General features: G+C 53.0%; 1 protein-coding gene across 5 annotated transcripts; it reads right to left on the reverse strand.

Annotated features, from left to right (window-relative positions):
• Positions 1-1,407: 1,407 nt before the first annotated feature.
• Positions 1,408-15,327, reverse strand: ZNF668 (zinc finger protein 668). 5 transcript variants are annotated; one of them, XM_003930049.4, is made up of 3 exons: positions 15,239-15,327; positions 4,448-5,116; positions 1,408-3,248 (listed from the first exon to the last, which is right to left on the reverse strand). In XM_003930049.4, the coding sequence occupies exons 2-3, from the start codon at positions 5,092-5,094 to the stop codon at positions 2,036-2,038; spliced, it is 1,860 nt and encodes a 619-aa protein (XP_003930098.1). In that variant the 5' UTR covers positions 5,095-5,116; positions 15,239-15,327; the 3' UTR covers positions 1,408-2,035. The 5 variants fall into 5 exon arrangements, with proteins under 5 accessions (XP_003930098.1, XP_039334097.1, XP_003930100.1 ...); XM_039478163.2 differs by having other exon boundaries at positions 4,448-8,501; positions 15,239-15,316; XM_003930051.4 differs by lacking the exon at positions 15,239-15,327 and adding an exon at positions 14,322-15,081.
• Positions 15,328-15,442: the final 115 nt, after the last annotated feature.

Raw genomic sequence — 15,442 nt, forward strand, 5'->3', positions numbered from 1 at the left:
ACTCCTGACCTTAGGTGATCCACCCACCTCAGCCTCCCAAAGTGCTGGGATTACAGGTGTGAGCCACCATGCCTAGCCCATTAGACGTATTTACTTCTTTTTTTTGAGACGGAGTTTCACCCTTGTTACCCAGGCTGGAGTGCAATGGCGCGATCTCGGCTCACCGCCACCTCCGCCTCCTGGGCTCAGGCAATTCTCCTGCCTCAGCCTCCTGAGTAGCTGGGATTACAGGCACGTGCCACCATGCCCAGCTAATTTTTTGCACTTTTAGTAGAGACGGGGTTTCACCATGTTGACCAGGATGGTCTCGATCTCTCGACCTCGTGATCCACCCGCCTCGGCCTCCCAAAGTGCTGGGATTACAGGCTTGAGCCACCGCGCCCGGCGACATATTTTCTTATTTATTTATTGAAGTTTCCCTCTGTTGCTCAAGCTGGAGTGCAGTGGCACGATCTGGTCTCACTGCAACCTCTGCTTCCCAGGTTCAAGCAATTCTCCTGCCCCAGACCCCCGAGTAGCTAGGATTACAGGCACCAGCCTCCACGCCTGGCTAATTTTTCTATTTTAGTAGAGATAGGGGTTTCACCATGTCAGCCAGGTTGGTCTTGAACTCCTGACCTCAGGTGATCCACCCACATCATCCTCCCAAAGTGCTGGAATTACAGGTATGAGCCTCTGCGCTGGCCTTTTATTCTTTTTATTTTTTTGAGACCGATTTTCACTCTTATTGCCCAGGCTGGAGTACAATGGTGCAATCTTGGCTCACTGCACCCTCTGCCTCCCAGGTTCAAGCAGTCTCCTGCCTCAGCCTCCCAAGTAGCTAGCTGAGATTAGAGGCACCCACCACCAGACCTAATTTTTGTATTTTTTAGTAGAGATGGGGTTTCACCATGTTGGCCAGGCTGGCGTGGAACTCCTGACCTCAGGTGATCCTCCCACCTTGGCCTCCCAAAGTGCTGGGATTAAAGACGTGAGGCACCGGGCCTGGCTGACATCTTTTAATAATCAGCCTTTCCGTTCAGGTATATGTTATGTCTCCATTTACTAAGGTCTTATTTCATACCATTCAGGTTGGAGATATCATTTCTTCACATAGGTTTTGCACATTTCTTGTGAAGTTCATCCCTTTATGGTCTATGGGTTTTGTTGTGAATTGGAAATCCTTTTTCCACCAAGTATGTTTTCTAATTTGTTACTATAGTATACAGGAAAGATAACTAATTTTTATCTTCAGTTTATTGTCTATGAAAGGATAAAACTAGAAATAGTGAAAGATTTCTATGATCAAGTATGGGCTAAACAAAGCTAAACAGATGTGTCCACTGCTAGCCTTATCAATGCTGGCGATAATTTTTTTTTTTTTTTTTTTTTTTTGAGAGACTCTCACTCTGTCGTCCAGGCTGGAGTGCAGTGGCACCATCTCAGCTCACTGCAACCTCTGCCTCCTGGGTTCAAGTGATTCTCCTGCCTCAGCCTCCCAAGCAGCTGGGACTACAGGCGAGTGCCACCACACCCGGCTAATTTTTTATTTTTAGTAGAGACGGGGTTTCACCATGTTGGCCAGGATAGTCTCGATCTCTTGGACCTTATGATCTGCCCACCTCAGCCTCTCAAAGTGCTGGGATTACAGGCCTGAGCCAATGCACCCAGCCAGGAATTTCCTTTCTTACCTGCCCATGGAACCTTTTGTCACAAGACATCATGAAACATGCTTTGGGAAACTGCATCCAAAGACCCTTCTAGTTTCAAATCTGTGGATCCAGGAGTCTCTGCTGAACCTCATCTGATGCCCCAAATCCCTCCCACTCATCCCCAGCCAGAACACAGAAGACGACCTGGTGCCAAAATGAAAGCTTTAATGAGTGTTATTCCTAGACAGTCACGTCTCAGCTGTTGCCAGCCTCCACTGTCCCAGCTCTTTTAGCTGGGTGACAGGTGAGCTAGTTGCTGAGGGGTAGGGATGCAAAAGGAGGTACAGGAAGCCCCCCATGGGGCTTGGCTCCCGGAGTGTGGTGCTTGGTGGGGGGCATGGGCTTTAGGCCGGCCCCTCTTCAGGCATTCCTAGCAAAGCCACCAGGGGCTCCAGGGGCGTGGGGGTTCTCATGGGCACAGGATGAGTGCGTTCGTGCTTGCGCAGGTCGCTGGCACTCAAGAAGGCCTTGGGACAATGGGGGCAGGTGTAGGGACGCACTGAGCTGTGAGTGCGGCTGTGTTTGCGTAGCCCAGCCCGGTCAGAGAAGCTCTTGCCGCACTGGGTGCAGGGAAAGGGTCGGAGCTCCGGGTGCGAGCGCTCGTGCCGACGCAGCAGCGTCATCGTGGAGAAGGTCTCCTTGCACTCTCGGCACACAAACTGGGGGGGCTTCTCATCAGCCTCCTCACCCCCCACCTCGCCTGCCCCTTCCAAGGGACCAGGAGCCTCCCGGACACCAGCATCTTGGCATTCCACATGCTCCACCGTCATGCCCACCACCTGCCACTGTGTGGCCATCACGCCACCTGACTCCGGAGGCAGCCCTAGCAGCCCTGCTGGAGGGTCCCCTAGCCCCGCCTCTGCTGCCGGGGTGGCTGAGCCCTCACCTGCCATGCCCACAGGCAGCGCCAACCCCACCACCAGCTCCTGTGCAGGAGGCGCCCCCGCGGCCTCACTGCTTCGATGGGTCCGCTCATGCTTCCTCAGGCTCGAGGACACCACAAAGGATTTCCCGCACGCATTACAGTGGAAGGGGCGCTCCCCCGAGTGCACCCGGCTGTGCTTCGTGAGGCTGGCACGCTCGGCAAAGGCTCGCCCGCACTCCTCGCAGCGGAAGGGACGCTGGCCAGAGTGCACCAGTGCGTGCCGCTTGAGGTCCCAGGAAGCTACGAATGTCTTGTCACACTGCAGGCACTTGAATGGCCGGTCACCCGTGTGCACGCGCCGGTGCATGGCCAGGTCAGCCGGCTGCCGGAAGTCCTTGCCGCATTTCTCGCAGTGGTATGGCTTCACGCCCTCATGCGCTCGCTGGTGGCGCCGGAAGCTCGAGGGGTCGGAGAACATGCGGCCGCAGCGTGGGCACAGGAAGGGCTTCTCCCCCGAGTGTGTGCGCTCGTGGCTCTGGTAGGAACTGAGCTGAGTAAAGCCCTTACCGCAGGCCGGGCAGCGGTAGGGCTTCTGTGCTGCGTGGATGCGCTGGTGGCACGTGAGCGAGGAGGAGCGGGAGAAGCTCTTTCCGCACTCGGAGCAGAGGAAGGGGCGCTCCCCGGTGTGAGACCTGCGGGGGTGTGGAGGACCTGGCATGAAGGCGACAGACCCATAACCTGGCCCCACTGCCTGTCTGGGCTGTACTTCAGAGGTTCCCCAAACATCCGTGGGTGCCTAGGCCTAATCTCCTAAAAGCCACATGGCTGCCCCCGCAGAGGAAAGAGCCTTCAGGCTGGCTGGGTGTCTCTACTCCAAAGACCCGTTTCTGCACATTAAAGACCAAGACATGGCTCAGGCCTGTGATCCTAGCACTTTGGGAGGCCGAGGCGGGTAACTGAGAGGTCAGGAGATTGAGACCATTCTGGCTAACATGATGAAACCCATCTCTACTAAAAATACAAAAAATTAGCTGGGCGTAGTGGCACGCGCCTGTAATACCAGCTACTCGGGAGGCTGAGGCAGGAAAATCGCTTGAACCCAGGAGGTGGAGGTTGCAGTGAGCCGAGATTGCGCCACTGCACTCCAGCCTGGGCAACAGAGTGAGGCTCCCTCTCAAAAACAGTAACAACAACAACAACAACAAAACAACAGCAGCAGCAAACCAAGATATGTGACCCCCACCTTTTTTTTCTCTCCTGTTCCCCAGGCTGGAATGCAGTGGCCTGATCATGGCTCACTGCAGTATCAACCTCCCGGGCTCGGGTCGTCCTCCCACCTTAGCCTCCCGAGTTCCCGGGACTTTCAGAAGTGCACATCCCCACGCTCGGGTAATTCTTTAATTTTTATAGAGGCGAGGCTTGCTATGTTGCCTAGGCTGGTCTTGAACTCTTGGGCTCAAGCAATCCTCTTGCCTCAGCCTCCGAAAGTGCTGGAATTATAGGCGTGAGCTACCATGCCCAGCCTAGATATGTGTCCTTAATGTAGAGGCTGAGAAAAAAAAGACCTAGACAGACCAGGCCTCACTCACACCTCCTGGTCTCCACCAAAGACCATGGGAACTGCTCAACTCCAAACCACGCCCCCTTTCCAACTGGCCTGGAGGTAAGGCCAATCTGTCCCAACCCTCATCAGGGATCCACCTCAAGGTGGTAAGTCCCACCCTCTGCCCCATCTCTGCCCAATCAGGGGCACCAATTTCTCCCACATGCCCAACCCCTCCCCTTGGGTCTGCCTTGCCCACCTTCCCATTGGCTCACTTTACCATGAGACTCAACCCCAGGCCCCATGGGCTGCCCCAGCGCTGTTGCCCATCCCGGAAGGCATCCTCACCGCTCATGGTTGCGGAGGTCCTTGAGCTCTGCGTAGGCTTTGCCGCAGCGCTCACAGCTGTAGGGCCGCAGGCCAGCGTGAGTGCGCCGGTGCTTGCGGAACACTGAAGGGTCGGCGAAGCTCTTGCCGCAGTCGGCGCAGGCGTAGGGCCGCTCGCCCGTGTGGCCTCGCTGGTGGATCTTGAGCTTGGAGAGCGCGCCATAAGCCTTGGGGCAGTGCGCGCAGCGGAAGGGCAGCTCGCCAGCGTGTGAGGCCAGGTGCACACGTAGGCACACGGGCTGCATGAAGCGGCGGCCACACTCAGGGCACGGAAAGGGCTTCTCCCCTGTGTGGCTGCGCCCGTGGCTGCGCAGCTCAGGTGCTGTTTTATAGGCCTTGGGGCACAGCGGGCACGCATAGGGCCTCGGCTTAGCCGCAGAGCCTGACACCTTGTCCCCACTGGCTTCCTCTGCCTTGGCTTCTGTCTCCGGCTTTGGCTTCACCTCGGCCACCTCCTCAGAGCAGTCTGCCGGCCCATGTGTGGCAGCGTGGCGCGCTGCCCTGGGCGCATTTGGAAATGTCTTGGTACAGGACAGGCACTTGTAACGGCGGCCGGAGCGCTTATAGCCTGGGGCTGGGGACCGGGCCTCTGCAGCCTCCGCTTCCATGGCCTTGGTGAACAGGGTTTCTCTGCAAGAGAAGCAAAGTTAGACCAAAGCCCATACCTTTGCCTCACGGCCTCAGAGAGAACCGTCTTATTTGCATTTCTCACCTCAGAACCCCCACATCCTCCCTGCCCAGCATTCCTGGCTCAGACACCCTGTGCTCGTTTCCTCCCTGATATGCTCACTGAAGAAAGGAGTTGGGCCAGGTGACAGCAAGAGCCACTAAGAAAGGGCGGGGGGGCGGTCACAAAAGGTTCACCTACACTTCCCTCCTCAACCTCTGGGCTTTTCCAAACAGTGGGATTCCCAGACGCCCAGGTTCCATCTGTCTCACCATCTTCCTTCTTCGGCTTAGTGCCCAAGAACTATGCCAGGATGAAGTGTCCTATGTGAGCTGTAGATGCAGAAGGTACCCAGACGTGGGCCTGGCCTGAAAATCTCCAAGCACCCAGGGAAGACAGACCTGGGACCAGAAAAGGGCTGAGCCAATGGGCCAAATCTGGTAGCTGGCACTGTCCGGAAGTGACAGGCACCCAGCATCTGTGTTTTCTTTCCTCCTCTGGATGGTTAGCTCAGAGACAGCAACTATTCACACAGAATCCTGGCCTTGCACACTTGTATGGGGCCTCCGCCCCAGACTGGAATCTGGTCCACTCTCTGCTCTGGAATCCCTGTTGGCCTGTTCCCAAAACTCTGGTAAATCAGAATCACTCTCAAGGCAGCCTGAGCCATCACTAGCAGCTAGAAGCCTGTTTCTGAGTCATAACTGACTTATCTGATCCAACGTGGCCTCCTGGGATACCAACTGTAGCTGAGATCCCTACTTTGTGGTCCAGAACCCAGACGCCCTCCACCCAGCTGCTCCTGGGGATCATGGTTGGGAGGAAACAGGATTATCGGCTGAATTAGTCTTAACACCAGCTCATCCTTCCTGGGGGATGAAGAGAAGAGGATTATGGCAGATCCACTTAAGGAGTGAGTGCTCAGCAGCTGCTGCTGAAGGAAGGGGGCTGAGGAGTGGGGGCTGCAGGGAGGCAGGTGTGCCCAGAGGCTGGGAGGCCTACGTTCTACTCCCAGTACTGTGGATTACTATGAGACCTCAGTGAAATGAGTGTTGTTTCTAGGCCTGTTTCCTCATCTGGACACCTTAGGTGTTGGTGGCATCTAAATTTATGACACTGGGGTTGAGGAGGAGGAGGACGGAAGTGAGCTGGGCCAGGAGAGTGCTGGGGGAAATACAGACTCCGGGCCCCTTACGCCAGGAATGGGTGGGAGAAGCAGCTTACCTGGTTGACCCAGGGAGAACACAAGAGTCCCTGAGGCACAGCAAGGGCCACATCCTTAGAGTCGGCACCCTTCTGCCTGAAGGCCCGGCCTCAGTCCTGCATGTGGCCCTCCCTCCCCAACGTCACGCAGCCGGTCTTGGTCTTCTCCCAAAAGTACTGCGTGATGTTTCCTGTTCCCTGCTCAAGAACTTTCCATGGCTTCTACCTCACCATGAAAGTCCCCAGGTCCTTCCTGCTTGTTCCAAATCGGACAAGTCCTTCACCGGAGCCCCCCTTCCTCCAGGAGGCTCCTCAAGCATCTCCCCTTTGGGTTTGGCCCCAGTCTCACAAAACTGCATTCTATCCTCAGCTTGGTTATTTCACTTTTCCCACTAAATCCCGGCACTTAACGACGTGTGGTGGCATGTGCCTGAAGTCCCAGCTACGTGGACTGGGACTGAGGCAGGAGGATCCTTTGAACCCAGGAGTTCGAGGCTGCAGTGAACTGTGATCATACCACTCACTGCACTCCAGCCTGGGCAATCTAGCGAAACCCCATCTCTACTAAAAATAAAAGCCAGATGTGGGGCCAGGCACAGTGGCTCACACTTGTAATCCCAGCACTTTGGAAGGCCAAGGCGGGTGGATCACGAGGTCAGGAGTTCAAGACCAGCCTGGCCAAGATGGTAAAAACCCATCTCTAGGCTGGGTGCGGTGGCTCACACCTGTAATCCTAGCACTTTGGGAGGCTGAGGTGGGTGGATCACCTGAGGTCAGGAGTTCAAGACCAGCCTGGCCATCATGATGAAACCCCATCTTAAAAAACAAACAAAGAAAACAAAACAAAACAAAACAAAACTCATCTCTACTAAAAATACAAAAATTAGCCTGGCGTGGTGGTGGGCACCTGTAATCCCAGCTGCTTAGGAGACTGAGGCAGGGAATTGCTTGAACCTGGGAGGCAGAGGTTGCAGTAAGCCGAGATCATGTCACTGCACTCCAGCCTGGGCGACAGAGTGACTCCATCTCAAAAAAAAATAAAATAAAATTAGCCAGGTGTGGTGGCATGTGCCTGCAGTCCTGTCTACTGGGAGGCTGGGGTGATAGGACTACTTGAGCCCAAGAGTTCAAGGCAGTACCACTGCACCCCAGCCTGGGAGACAAGGCAAGACCCATCTCAATGAATCAATCAGTACTGGGGCTTCAAGGTGAGTTAAAGGGCTTGAATTCTAGCCTTCCTGATGATTTGAATTCTTCCTATAGTTTCCAAGGGAGCCCTCCCTATTTCTGGATGAGGTACTCACGACCTCCCATCCACATGGTTTCTGGAGAGTTGGCCTGATAAAGTTCCTCCTTAATAAAAATCATAGCTCAGGCCAGGTTCAGTGGCTCGCACCTGTAATCCTGGCACTTTGGGAGACCAAGGTGGGTGGATCACTTGAACCCAGGAGTTCGAGACCAGCCTGGGCAATATAGCAAGATTCCATCTCTACAAAAAATACAAAAATGAGCCAGGCATGGTGGTGCATGCCTATACTCCCAGCTACTCAGAAAGCCGAGGTAGGAGGAATGCTTGAGCCCAAGGAGATTGAGGTTGCAGTGAGCCGAGATCATGCCACTGCACTCCAGCCTGGTAAAAGTGAGACCCCATCTTGAAAAAAAAAAAAAGCTAGCTCACATTTACTGAACACTTGCCAAATACCAAGCAGTATCCTAAATTCCTTACGTGTATTAGCTCACTTACCCTTCACGGCAACCCCATGAGGAAAGTTCTATTATTCCCTTTTCTTCTTCTTTTTCTTTTGAGACGGAGTTTTGCTCTTGTCGCCCAGGCTGGAGTGCAGTGGTACGATCTCAGCTCACTGAAAACCCTGCCTCCTGGATTCAAGCAATTCTCCTGCCTCAGCCTCCCGAGTAGCTGGGATTACAGGTGCGTGCCACCATACCTGGCTAATTTTGTATTAGCTGGCATATTATTCCCTTTTCACAGATAAGGGAACAGAGGCAGAGAAACGGTTCAGTATTGTGTTAAGTGCTTAGTCCCTGAAGCCAAACTGTCTGGCTTCAAATTTTGCCTCCATCACTTCTCAGCTGATGTGACCTTGTGTAGTTTACCGCATGTCTTAAGGGCCTCAGTTTTCTCATCTGAAAAACAGAGGTAATGATAGTACTTACCTGACAGGGTTGGGTGAGGAATGAATGAGTCAAAAATAATTACTGTCTTCAATTATCAGAGTCTTCTCAGAGTCAGACAGGTTGCTAGGTGTGCTAACTTATTTAATTTAATGCCTCTCTCTCTTTTTTTTTTTGAGATGGAGTCTTGTACTGTCGCCCAGACTGGAGTTGGTGAGATCTTGGCTCACTGCAATCTCTGCCTCCTGGGTTCAAGCAATTCTCCTGCCTCAGACTCCTGAGTAGCTGGGACTACAGGGGTGTGCCACCATGCCCAGCTAATATTTTTGTATTTTTCAGTAGAGATGGGGTTTCACCATGTTGGCCAGGATGGTCTCGATCTCCTGACCTCGTGATCTGCCCACCTCAGCCTCCCAAAGTGCTGGCATTACAGGCATGAGCCACCACGCCCGGCCTAATTTAATGTCTTATAACTTCCTGAGTTAGGGATTCTTGTCCCCACTTTACAGATGAACAAATTGAGGTTCCAAGAATTTAAGAAGCTGGGACTTTAGTCCAGATGTTCAACTTGCCTTAAGTAGCTGGTCTGTTGCCAGGTGGTCTGGGGCCTCCCACCCTTGTCTGCTGCCTCGGCCAGCCCTGCAGTGACTAGAAGCCTGAGCTCAGGTTGTACCCGTGTCTTCTCTCATGCTTGCAGAACTGGCTGGCACCCTTTTTGTCTCTGCTTCCCTCTCACAGGGTTTGGCCCACTGGTTCTGAGCTCTGGCCCCTCTACTGCCTCTTGCCAGCTCTGGGTCTCAGCCTCCCTGTCTGTGAGTCAGACACCAAGTAGCTGGAGAGGCCAATCTCTCCTTCTATGGCACTTCCCAGGGGAAAAGACAGGGGAGTGCCAGGTTGGTCTCAGCATGCACCCAGCTCCACAAAGAAACTAGGCAGGCTAAGGGATCTAACAGCCCATCATTACAGAGATTTTTTTTTAATTTGTAAGAGCTTTAGGTAGTCCTCAAGAATCTCCATTTTAAATACACTCTGGATCATTCCAGCCAATACATTCATTCGTTTGTTTGGTTTTCAAACAGGGTCTCACTCTGTCGCTCAGGCTGGAGTGCAGTGTGGTGCAATCATGGCTCACCGCAGCCTTGACTTCCCAGACTCAAGTAATCCTCCCGCTTCAGCCTCCCAAGTAGCTGGGACTACAGGCATGCACCACCATGCCTGCCTTTTTTTTTTTTTTTTTTTTTTTTTTGAGATGAAGTTTCGCTCTTGTTGCCCAGGCTAGAGCGCAACGGCGCCATCTAGATCTCGGCTCGCTGCAACCTCCGCCTCCCGGGTTCAAGCCATTCTCCCACCTCAGCCTCCTGAGTAGCTGGGATTACAAGCGTGCACCACCATGCCCAGCTAATTTTTTGTATTTTTAGTAGAGACAGGGTTTCTCCATGTTAGTGAGGCTGGTCTTGAACTCCTGACCTCAGGTGATCCACCCTCCTTGGCCTCCCAAAGTGTTGGGATTACAGGCATGAGCCACATGCCTGGCTGCTATTTTTTTATTTTTAGTGGAGACGAAGTCTTGCTATGTTGCCTGGGCTGGCCCAGAACTCCTGGGCTCAAGTCATCCTCCCACCTCAGCTTCCCAAAGTGCTGGGATTACAGGTGTAAGCCACCATGCCTGGCCCAACCAATACTTAAGAACCAAACACACATCCTTAGGTCTTCACAAGCTTCTAGGAGAGAAGCATCTTAAATGTTCACTACGCCTTTTTTTCAGATATTGAGATTAAGGCCCCCACATGGGAAAAAACATACACAAGGACACACAGCTGGTCAAGGAGCCAGACTGGCACCCAAGTCTCCAGGATCCTGGGCAGGACTCTCTAGCCAGTCTCCATTCTCTCCAGGTTGAATCATGAGACATCCCACTGTTCCCAGGAAAAAGACCAATATCTTTACCATGACCAGCATAGCCCCCAAACATCTAAATTCTCAAGATCACTTGAAGCCAGGAGTTGGAGACCAGCCTGGCCAACACGGCGAAAACCAATTTCTACTAAAAATACACACACATACACAAAATCCTGCCTACCTCACCTCCCACTCCCAGGTCCTCTGGGGCCCTTTCTTCACCTCAAAGAGCCAACTTCCTTCCCACCCCGTGGCTGTGGCAGTAGCAGTTCCCTGTCTGAATCACTGTTCTCCCAGGATCTTTGTGTAGTTGTCTTTTGGTTTCATTTGGATCTCAGCTCCTCAAAAAGAGCTTTTTTTTTTTTTTTTTTTTTTTTTTTTTTTTTTTTTTTTTGTTTTTTTTTTTTGAGACGGAGTTTCGCTCTTGTTACCCAGGCTGGAGTGCAATGGCGCGATCTCGGCTCACCGCAACCTCCGCCTCCTGGGTTCAGGCAATTCTCCTGCCTCAGCCTCCTGAGTAGCTGGGATTACAGGCACGCGCCACCACGCCCAGCTAGTTTTTTTGTATTTTTAGTAGAGACGGGGTTTCACCATGTTGACCAGGATGGTCTCGATCTCTTGACCTCGTGATCCACCCGCCTCGGCCTCCCAAAGTGCTGGGATTACAGGCTTGAGCCACCGCGCCCGGCTTTTTTTTTTTTTTTTTTACCACCTTTCCTTCCCTCCACCCTCTATAATATTTTAAATTTTTTCTTTTTTTTAACCATCCAAGGAGCACTGAATGACTACCTTTCTTAATTCTATCTTTACCCCTACTAATCACTACTCCTCTCTATTTTAGTATTTTTTTGAGATGGAGTCTTGCTCTGCCACCCAGGCTGGAATGCAATGATGCGATCTCTGCTCACTGCAACCTCCGCCTCCTGGGTTCAAGTGATTCTCCTGTCTCAGCCTCCTGAGTAACCGGGATTATGGGTGCCCGCCACCACATCTCGCTCATTTTTGTATTTTTAGTAGAGATGGGATTTCACCACGTTGGCCAGACTGGTCTTGAATTCCTGACCTCAACTGATCTGCTGGCCTTGGCTTCCTAAAGTGCTGGGATTACAGGCATGAGCCACCACACCCGACGACCCTCTTTACTTTTGTTTTTTGTTTTTTGTTTTTTTTGAGACGGAGTTTTTGCTCTTGTTGCCCAGGCTGGAGTGCAATGGCGCGATCTCAGCTCACCGCAACCTCCGCCTCCTGGGTTCAGGCAATTCTCCTGCCTCAGCCTCCTGAGTAGCTGGGATTACAGGTGTGCGCCACCACGCCCAGCTAATTTTTTTGTATTTTTAGTAGAGACGGGGTTTCACCATGTTGACCGGGATGGTCTCGATCTCTTGACCTCGTGATCCACTCGCCTCGGCCTCCCAAAGTGCCGGGATTACAGGCTTGAGCCACCACGCCCGGCCTTTTTTTTTTTTTTTTGAGACGGAGTTTCGCTCTTGTTACCCGGGCTGGAGTGCAATGGCACGATCTTGGCTCACCGCAACCTCCGCCTCCTGGGTTCAGGCAATTCTCCTGCCTCAGCCTCCTGAGTAGCTGGGATTACAGGCACGCGCCACCACACCCAGCTAATTTTTTGTGTTTTTAGTAGAGATGAGGTTTCACCATATTGACCAGGATGGTCTCGATCTTTTGACCTCGTGATCCACCCACCTCGGCCTCCCAAAGTGCTGGGATTACAGGCTTGAGCCACCGCGCCCGGCCCCCTCTTTACTTTTTAAAAACTCTTTTTATAGGCTGGGCACGGTGGCTCACGCCTGTAATCCCAGCACTTTGGGAGGCTGAGGCGGGTGGATCACAAGGTCAAGAGATCAAGACCATCCTGGTCAGCATGGTGAAACCCCGTCTCCACTAAATACAAAAACTTAGCTGGGCATGGTAGCGTGTGCCTGTAGTCCCAGCTACTTGAGAGGCTGAGGCAGGAGAATTGCTTGAACCCAGGAGGCAGAGGTTGTGGTGAGCCAAGATCGCACCATTGTACTCCAGCCTGGGTAACAAGAGCGAAACTCCATCTCAAAAACAAAACAAAACAAAACAAAACAAAAAACACTGTTTTTATTTATATTTACTTACCTTTTTTTTTTTTTTTGAGACAGAATTTTGCTCTTTTTGCCCAGAATGGAGTGCAATGGATCAATCTCAGCTCACTACAACCTCTGCCTCTCAGGTTCAAGAGATTCTCCTGCCTCAGCTTCCCAAGTAGCTGGAATTACAGGTGTCCACCATCACGCTGGGCTAATTTTTTATATTTTTAGTAGAGACAAGGTTTCACCATGTTGGCCAGGCTGGTCTTAAACTGCTGACCTCAGGTGATTCACTACCTTGGCCTCCCAGAGTGCTGGGATTACAGGTGTGAGCCACTATGCCCAGCCTATTTTTATTTATTTATTTAGAGAATGCCTTTGTTGCCCAGGCTGGAGTACAACCTCTGCCTCCTGGGTTCAAGTGATTCTCCAGCCTCAGCCTCCTAAGTAGCTGGGATTACAGGCACACGCCACCACACCTGGCAAACTTTTGTATTTTTAGTAGAGACAGGGTTTTATCATATTGGCCAGGCTGGTCTCAAACTCTTGACCTCAAGTGACCCGCCTGCCTCGGCCTCCCAAAATGCTGGGATTACAGGTGTGAGCCACCGTGCTCAGCCTTTATTTTTATTTTTTACTTTTAGAGATAGAGACTCACTCTGTTACCCTGCAGTGCAGTGGCTCAATCGTATAGCTCACTGCAGCCTCAAACTCCTGCACTCAAGTAATCCTCCTGAGTAGCTAGGACTATAGGCACCCACCACCACACCTGGCTAATTTATTAAAAATTCTTTGTATGTAGAGATGGAGGTGTCACTATGCTGCCCACACTGGTCTCAGGAACTTCTGGTTTCAGGTGATCCTCCACTTTCGTTTCCCAAAGTGCTTTGATCACAGGTGTGAGCCACAGTGACCAGCCCCTTCCTCTCTAATTGCCTTTATGGTGTCATCTGGACAATAATCCTTGCAAGCTTAACATGGGCAAAGTATCATTCTAAGCATTTTGTGTATAATACTCAACTACTCAAGCCAATTGCATAGCTGTCTAGAAGTTCCTTATGAGTGAATGTCTGTGTTCCCTGTCCATTCATATATTGAAATTCTAACTCTCATTGTGACTTTATTTGGAGATAAGGCCTTTATGGAAGTAATTAAGGTTGACTAAGGTCATAAGGGTATGGCCCTGGTCAACAGGATTAGCGACCTTATGAGAAGTGACAGCACAAAGAAACAAGCTAACCAGTCACAGTCCCAGCCAGTGTTCAAATCCCAAACACCTCTTATGGTTTGGCTGTTACTGCTCCATCTCCAGCACCAGAGTCCAGGCTGGCAAAGAGCTAGGAAACCAATCATCTGCATCCTCTACACCCAGAACCCTGTGTGGTGCCCCAAAACAAATGGAAGGAATCAACCTCAGATGAAATTTGAACCCAGGTCTGTGGCCTCTGCCTCCTCTGCAGTGGGAGTTTGTGAGAATGTCCATCAATAACTGTTTATTAACAGAATTATTCCACCTTTCTAAGTCCACAAGGTCCACCTATGCCTCAATATCCCACAGTGGGCTCCCTGTCGTGGCGATGGAGCTTTGCTTTGCCTCACTACTGGCTTAGGAAGGGGATGAAGTTCTGCCTGTCTTACCAGGGATGCAGAGATTCGAATTCCAAAAATCCTAGGCTAGGCCCCTGGGGCAGGGATGAGGAGAGAAAGGAGGCACCTAAATCTTCCCATCTATAAATAAGTAGTCATCAAACAGGCCTCACAGCCAGGAGTGATCTGGTGAGCGGATGAACCCCGTCGAAGTGAGCGCTAATCATCTCCTAGGCCTCCAACCCGGCCAGTTCACAACCTGATCCCAACCTACTTTTCCAGCCTCAGCTCCAATGGCAGAATTCTCTTCCCGACAGCGACTTAATCTCCAGCCACAATTCTCCAACCACCCCACCTCTAGATGCAGTTTCCTGGGCTCGGGAGCCCTTGCCTGTCTTCTCCAAAGGAAAAGCCTCTTTACATTCTTCAAGAACCCCCTTCCCAGGGCATGGCAGTAGAGGTAAGGGCCCCACGCCGCTCTGGGCCTCAGTCTCTCATCAGTAAAATGGGGTCCCTGAAGTTTGTGGGAGTTTGAAGGGCGGAGGGGCCTACGAAGCGCGCCGAGGAGCCGAGAACTGCAGAAACCCGGAGCTCCTCGCTCCTCGCAACCGTCTGTAAGTGGCGCCCCTACCAGCCAGGCAAGCCCCTGCAGGGCAGGAGCCTGGGCTGACGTGTCTCCTTATGAGCCTCGGAAAACGTAGCCTCGGACAACGTGGCAAGGAGGACTGAACGAAGGATGAGGGGATAAACAAATGAATGGACGGAGGGCTGAATTCAGGACAAAGGCTTGCAAGATGGCGTTCTCTAGGACCGCGGGAGGGGTGGCCCTGGCCTCGGCCAGGGAGGGGGCCTCGGGCGCCGGGGACCTCGCTGGGCGGCCCGCGCTGCCGGAACAAAAGCCCACAACATGGCGGGCTCTAGGACCCTCGGGCTCGCACCACGCCGGGCCGGCAGCCGCGCGGGCCGAGCCAGGGCGTCCGCTTCCCCGAACCGCGGAGACAGCCGGCGGGTTCTAGGACCTACTGGGCCCGCAGCGCGTCCTGGGCCGCTCACCGCCGGCCCCGCCCGCGCTCCTCGTGCCGGGCCAACCCAGTCCGCCCTCGGCGCCCGCAGGGAAACTGAGACCAGCTCGGATCGCGGCCGCGCGGGAGCTGCCCCGGGCCATCGCGGCCTTCCGCCGGCGTTTCCTACCTGATGAGACTTGGCTTGCCTCAGTGGCGACGGCGCAGGCTCCTTGCACCGACAGAGCCCGGACCTTGCAAAAGAGGGGCCGGCGCTAGGACCCAGCGGGGGGCGGGGAGGCGGGGCCGGTGGCCCAGCGAGCGGAAGTGAGGGACCTTCCCCCAGCTAGGAAGAAAGGGAAAGTTCCTCGGGAACCTCCAGTCTATGGCGGCG

This window comes from Saimiri boliviensis, chromosome 12 (assembly GCF_048565385.1).
Source record: "Saimiri boliviensis isolate mSaiBol1 chromosome 12, mSaiBol1.pri, whole genome shotgun sequence".
In the NCBI taxonomy this organism is placed as follows: domain Eukaryota; kingdom Metazoa; phylum Chordata; class Mammalia; order Primates; family Cebidae; genus Saimiri; species Saimiri boliviensis.

Bases quoted from the DNA above. Each gene is read 5' to 3' on its own strand.
- ZNF668 (XM_003930049.4), bottom strand. From the start codon at position 5,094: ATGGAAGCGGAGGCTGCAGAGGCCCGGTCCCCAGCCCCAGGCTATAAG. The intron at 3,249-4,447 runs GTGAGGATGCCT...ACACCCCCGCAG, and splicing joins GACCTCCGCAACCATGAGCG to GTCTCACACCGGGGAGCGCC.